General features: G+C 37.5%; 1 protein-coding gene across 2 annotated transcripts; it reads right to left on the reverse strand.

Annotated features, from left to right (window-relative positions):
- Window positions 1-906: 906 nt before the first annotated feature.
- LOC102721291 (5'-nucleotidase SurE) lies at window positions 907-6,530 on the reverse strand. 2 transcript variants are annotated; one of them, XM_015839332.2, is made up of 10 exons: window positions 6,245-6,530; window positions 5,177-5,271; window positions 4,991-5,058; window positions 4,806-4,849; window positions 4,332-4,409; window positions 3,245-3,398; window positions 2,979-3,149; window positions 2,439-2,507; window positions 2,224-2,331; window positions 907-1,202 (listed from the first exon to the last, which is right to left on the reverse strand). In XM_015839332.2, the coding sequence occupies exons 1-9, from the start codon at window positions 6,412-6,414 to the stop codon at window positions 2,224-2,226; spliced, it is 957 nt and encodes a 318-aa protein (XP_015694818.1). In that variant the 5' UTR covers window positions 6,415-6,530; the 3' UTR covers window positions 907-1,202. The 2 variants fall into 2 exon arrangements, with proteins under 2 accessions (XP_015694818.1, XP_015694817.1); XM_015839331.2 differs by having other exon boundaries at window positions 1,128-1,189; window positions 6,245-6,528.
- Between the last annotated feature and the right edge of the window lie 610 nt (window positions 6,531-7,140).

The raw sequence follows: 7,140 nt of genomic DNA on the forward strand, positions 1-7,140 counted from the left end.
TCTCGTTTTCTCCTGCAAGCGTGCCCTGCCTGTGCCAAGTGGTCATGCTCATGAAAATTGTACATTCTGTTTTGGACCATGGTGATGATGTGTGTTTTAGGTGTTTTAATCAACGTTTTAGTGAGCATGGAATGATGGCATCCAAAGCAATGCCTTGATCTTGGAAAGATTCTAGACGCTGAAGAACAAAAACGTTTTATGACGTAAGGTGTTTTGATTTTATCCTAAGCCAAAATTCTTCAAATTTAGTCAAGTTTATAGAAAAATATAGCAACATATATAACACCAAATTAATTATATTAAATTCATTTTTAATATTTTTGTTTGATGTCGGAATCGCTATTGTATTTTTTTATAAAGTTGCTTAAATTTAAAATAAGTTTGACTTGGCAAAAATAAAAACACCTTAAGTTTTGAAATAGAGGGAGTATATGACAATATAAACTGAATTTGCAAAAACAAAACAAAAAACAAAACAGTGGAAATATTTTGAAGGAAATACGGCATGCCGACACTAGGATGAGGTGTTGTGATCACCAACAAGACAAGTATTCCGTATATTATTTTGTACGTGGACTTTGTGGAGTTGTTGAGCAAAGGTTTGGTATCATGTTCAGCACAATATTTATTGCAAGGAGATAGGATTTGTGGTCTAGATACTTCACACGTCTCTCTATTCAGACAAAATTTGTATATGTTTCAGACTAGTTTCAATGATGCTTCAGATTCCAGTTCTGACATTCTACGGATTTTACTTCGGTTCTGGAATGGCAAAAAGGGGCTATATGTTTTTTTTTTCAGATTGTTTGTTCTTGTATTTCAAGCAGGTTTCATAAAGGCCTAGTGCAAATTTCATAATATTGTAGAAATTCAATTGATGTTTCAGATTTCAAATGGGCAACAAGATTCAAGAAATTGGGAGAAGCTTAGAAATGTGATTGATATGGCTTTATATGAAACAAGCTCAGAGAAAATATAATACCAATGAATTATTGTGGAACTGTAGTTGTAAATAGTACGAGTTACGTGATAAATATGCTCTGAACAATTATCATGGAAGTACATAATATGGCAATGCATCAGTGGCAATCAGCTATAAGGCCAGAAATTCATGTAAATTTATTTGCAAATTGCAAGGTCATGACACCAACTGGTTCGTTTCCTCGGCCCCATCAAGTATCCTGATCACCTGAAAAGGATCACTTGAAAAAAAAGTCAGTTGCATACTGAAGGAACATCGCATCTTTTGTTTCTGAAACCATACATGAGCTTTAGAATGACTAGCTAAACATACGCTGGTGGTAATATCGACATTATGTAAGAAAAAGGAAAAGTAAAATTGTGATACTAGCAAACAAGGTAAAATGGACCAACGAAGAAAAATGCATTTTGGCCACCGTGATAATTAAACAGCATTATAAATTTAACCCGTGTTACTCATAAAAGTGCAATGAATGTATAAAAGTGATATTGTGCATATCTTTCTTTATACTACCTCCATCCCAAAATAATTCATACTTAGCTGTCTTACACACGACAATGCAAAATCAAAAAGACTAAAAATTCCACTATTATCTAATTTCAATACAAATGTCTCCCACTTTCTCTAACTTCAATATATTAAATACTTCGAAGAAGAAGACTTTGTAGGACAAGTGAAGGGGGAAATGAAGTTATTTTGGGACGGAGGTAGTAATAATTAACATTTAACGTGGCAAGACATTGGTCAATATATACATAGGTCAATGTATAAGAATATGTAGTAGATCTAAGTGGGACAAAATAACACTTCCCCTGCAGCAGGAACAATCCTATATCCTAAGGTGGTGTTGGGATATTGGGGAGGGGGTAGGAATGGGAGCAAGTTGGAGAAATCCTAGTCCCTCATTGTTTTCCCTTCCTCAATATTTAACCATAGATGAGTTGCAGGTGGGTAGTGAGATATAATATCCCTTTCCCACCCTCCCAAACCAATTATCCAAACAGGCCCTAAAGTTTGGTTAAAGACCTATGTTTCTGCTTCTAGCAGTTCTTTGTATTATTTTTAAACAACTAGCACAGATGAAGTACCAAGGTGAACCCTAGAACTCAAAACATTTTTATCAAGTAGCCAGTGGTCACTTCTATCTAGAAGATGAAAGATCAAAAGCAGCAAATGGCAAGAAAAACATAGAATTGAAATTCGAAAATAACATCAAACAAAGAAGGGTAATAGGTAACCACCTAGAGGGAGGAAGATGAGTTATCAGCCAGACGTGACAAGCAAGCTTTATAGTATGGTACGACATCAGCTTCTGCACGCGAGAGAGCTCCCAAAGGAGTAACAGTAATCTGGCACAAGCAACATATAATTATCTGAGGATGACTTTTTATTAGAAAACAAAAGGAGTATTGTCAGGTATTCCCTTTTTAGAGAAAAGTAATTAGGTCATTCTTACATATCCATCTACAAGGGACTTGTGATCCATGTCATCCCCTTCCTCTTCATCATAACTTCGCCTCACAAGCTGTTCAGATTTTAATCAGAGCAATTAATGAAGAAATATTCTCACAAAAAGAATGAGCTAATATTTCAGCTAAGGACAAATCTTTTGATTTATGCTTTTATAACTAGTGCGCAATATACCATCAATATTGTGGCAGAAAAGCAGAATAGCTAGGATTTCAGCAGCATGAAATTCAATTCCAGTAATCTCTTATAAACAATTTACACTACTTATCCACAATATACCATCAATATTGTGGCAGAAAAGCAGAATAGCTAGGATTTCAGCAGCATGAAATACAATTCCAGTAATCTCTTATAAACAATTTACACTATATATCTTACAGTATAAAGTAAATAAGAAAAACCTAGAACGGTAACGTACATGGAATTTTCTAATTTTGCCAGGTTAATTATCAGATGGGGTTCAGTGTGCTTGAAAGAATAAGATAAAATTTGGAACAAAAAGTTTCTTGGAGCAATGTGAAGTTACCACTCTTTTAAACAATAGGTCATTCTCTGATGAAGTATCTTGTTCACTGTCCTTTTCACTGTCGATATCCATGTTTGCTGTCTGGTAACTTTCTACTGCAGGCTTCTTATAAACTGTTTGCTCCCAACCAATTCTGGCCATATACTTTCCTTGCTTTGTAATTTTGTATCCCTACAGACAATAACAACATAAAAGTATACACAGAGTTGAAAATGTTCTTAAGCAGCATCCGGGGAGTAATTTACTAAAATATTACAGTCAATTACCTTGTGGTGTGCAGCATCAGTTGGTATATCTATATTCAAGAATGAGCCTCGAGGATATGTTCCATTCTTAATCTCAACCATGACAGTATTTATTAGAGGAATAACAACCTCTGCAGCCATTTTGAGGTCGTTAGCACTGCTCTGACCTGCGACCCTGAAAGTTCCAATTGGATGTCAAACTGTGTACTCCAGTTTTCACTAACTAGTGATGTTCATAGAGTTGAGCACATAAAAGATGACAATGAAGTGTGAATTAGTAAACATTAAGCATATATGCATCAAATTAACTTAATGTTTTACAGCTGAAAGTTGGTGGATTTGTATGGAACCCAATGGGCTATTGGGATCTCACCTTTAGGAGAAGAATCCAACATGTAGAATGCAGATTAAAGGTTGTACTAATCACTGCAATCACAAAGTTTCCCAAAGTGGGACAGGTAATTCTACAAGAAATAAATCTTGCTTTATGAATGAGTCATTGGCAAATTCATTTACTCCGGGAGGAGGCCAAATATCATGAACCCATATTAGACTAGAATATACTAAAGTCCTCTTTGTTTGGGGCTTATAAACCGACTTTAAGCTAAAAACTGTAAGCCTAAAATAAACAAACAGTTTTTTTCATTGTTTTTTAAAGCCATAAGCCACTAGTAAGACAAAAGCTAGGTTCGAGTAGTTTTTTTAGCTCATTTGGAGTAAACATCCATTGAAAAGAAACCTCAAACAATACTTTAAATTATCAGCCTCTCTGTAGATAACAGTACCCCAAACCATCATCTTCCACATTGCAGTTCACTTTCAATGGTACTCTCTTTGGATTAGTTATACAATGACACTACACAGGATGTACTGAAGAATGGATATAACTATAACTATAAAAAACAAGTTTATAGTTCAGAAAGTTTGACCAGCAGATAAACTGCAGAAGCAGTCTATCAATACATCATTCTAAATGAAATGGACAACTAATATGACAGTAAAGTCTACTTCTTAAATAACTAGGAGCTGCTGAATATGTGAATGCGTTGTTTGAACAACAGAGGAACAAAAATAGCGATTAATAGCAAAGAAGAAAATTTTTGCATACCAATCATATGACATAGCTAATGCAGGAATCCCATATAAGAATGCCTCCCTAGCACCACCAACTGTTCCAGAATAGACACTGCACAATAAAAACATAAACTTCTGATTATCCAGTGCTGTTGACAAATTTCTTTCTGACCGTAAAATCAGAGAAACTAATTACAGTACTATTTCCTTAATAGTCTAGAGTACGCCTTAAACAATGGTTTTAGCCAGAAAATACTTGTTGATATATTTTTTATGATCTTGCAAGTACAATCCAGATAACTAACTTGAACAGTATACTGCTGGTAAAAAATAGCAAAATTATATCATGGCAGTAATTGTGATTAAAAATATCAAAATCTCATTCACATGGGTATTATAAATACAATGGTAAATATAATTGCACGCGTAAAGTACCAACAGGTATCTCAAACAAGCAGGAGCAGCAATATGTTTCAGATTATGAACATGCAAGGACAGATGTACTTACACATGGTATCCACAATTGTTGCCAACATTGATTCCACTAACTACCTGCATTATAGATGAAAGAAAGTAAAATGCAAACCAAGCATTAGTAAATACAAGATTACTAGTAAACCTTTTCATAGTTGAAGATCACATAAAAACATAAATGGACATGCAAGTTATCTATGAAGAAATTGCAAAACTTGCCAGATCTGGAACCAAACCATTAAAGAGCTTCCCAGATATGCCTAAAGAGGCACAGTCAGCAGGAGTCCCTATCGTTGATGATGATAAGTGAAGTGTTAAGCATTCAACATGCACTGCCTTCAACATTGAATATAATATTTTTAAGGGGAAGTTCATATGTAGATGGTATCAGTAAAAATACAAGACCTGAGGCTGCAAATGCTGTAGCACCATCTATATCAACCCGTTTACAGCGGAGCGCAGGGCGCCATGTGATGGAGTGGCTAACGCCTGACCTGTCTCTGCATTTTTCAAGCACAGGAATGGTGCCTTAAGAGTTTCCCTAAGAGGAACATGATCACATGCTACTAGTAAATGCTACTGAAAGCCCTCTGTTTTATTCATCTCAGAGCATCAAAGCTCATATTATTATGTCATTTTTCTTCTCAAGAGTGCATGCCAGTTTTATGTTCAAAACATAATCAGTACTTTGCAAAGGAGACCACTCACTAGATGAACCATCCTTTTACTTGATTTAGTACACAAAATATCATAGTTTTGGATCACACTTGTCCCCACAAAGGCATTTTAATTGAGCCCAACTTGGCAACCGAGCGGTGTATTTGGAGCTAAAAACTAGGTAAGAATATTCTACAACAGGACAGATTCCATGTTCTGCGCCCATCATCTTGCAAAGACTTGATACCCGTATAAAATGATTTATGCTATTCTTTGTTCCCTTGCTTTTGTGATCCATGATCCATCATGTTCGGTGAACAGAGAAGTTCATTTACATGTTCCTTGTTCACTGATCTGTTTCTTTTGGCAAACCTTGGCATTCCAAAAGCAACGCAAAACATGCCCGAATAACAAAAATGGAATCACTAACACCACTTTTCGCTGTTAAAATCCCCATGTTCCTCAATTAGTTCCCGTAATTTGAAGATAAGCGATCAACACGCAGAACATAAATGAAACAACACTGCATCAGCTGCAACTAGTCAGTAATTTGCAAAAGACAGAGAGAGAGAGGGAGAGAGAGAGAAAATCTCTCCCCCGTTCATATCTCTGGTTCTAGCTAAGAATTGCAGAGAAGGGAGGAAACGAGGCAAGCAGCACTCCTTCCTACCAACTCCAAGCCCCCCTCCAAACCAAACCAATAGATCACCATTTCACCAACACAGCACACCAGCATCACAAGCGGAGCAACTACCGCCACCGACCATCGGGAACCGAGGGAGATGAGGAGGGGAAGGGGAAGGGGAGAGGACTGACGTGTCGGGCGCGCAGACGAGGACGCGGAAGCGGCGGGCGGCGACGAGCTGGTCGACGAGGAAGCGGAGCCCCGGCGCGTCGATGCCGTCGTCGTTCGTCACCAGCACCACCGGCTCCGGCGCCCCGGCCCCAGCCGCCGCGGAGGAGGAGGAGGAGGAGGAGGAGTCCATCGATCGAGGCACGGCACGCGGCGGCGGGTGGCTGGCTGCCTTCCGTTTTCCGTTCCGCGCTACGCTTTGCCGGCTTCTGCCTTCGCCGTTGGCGCTGCACGGGGTTTTCGGCGATTGGTGGCGGCGGCGATTTTTGGGTTTTATTATAATGCTACCATAAAAGATAACATGCCACGTAAGCAATTAAGAGCATTTTCAACAGGATGGGTATCTCACTTGTCATATTTAAATTTGGTAATTTTTGCTTATATAAAAATGCTCTCAAGAAGAATGACTATTTGACTTGTTATGCTATTTAAATGGCTAAACTTGAGTCATCAATGACTAAATCTAGCAACTCATTTCCTCACTAGCACAATTACTGTCCGTGGATCCCGTGTGGATGGGACCCTCTTGTCATCCTCCCCCTTGCTAGGATTTGGAGAGTGGGGATGGATAGCCTCTTGGAAATGCTCTATAAATTTGAGTTGCCAAAACTAAAATGAATGGCTAAATTTTGATTTGTCGAGTCAAAATTTAGCCATTCTCTTGGAGATGCTCTAATGAAAAAAAATCATCCTCCTTCCGCTTCACAACGAAGTCTTTCTCATATATAGATACTAATAAATCTAGACACATATATAAATTATATACATTCATCAATAAATAAATTTAAGTAAGGCTAGAAAGACTTAAATATGAAACAGAGTTAGTATCTTACTTAATACATATCTTAGAGCATTAACA

This window comes from Oryza brachyantha, chromosome 7, assembly GCF_000231095.2.
Source record: "Oryza brachyantha chromosome 7, ObraRS2, whole genome shotgun sequence".
Classification (NCBI taxonomy): Eukaryota; Viridiplantae; Streptophyta; class Magnoliopsida; order Poales; family Poaceae; genus Oryza; species Oryza brachyantha.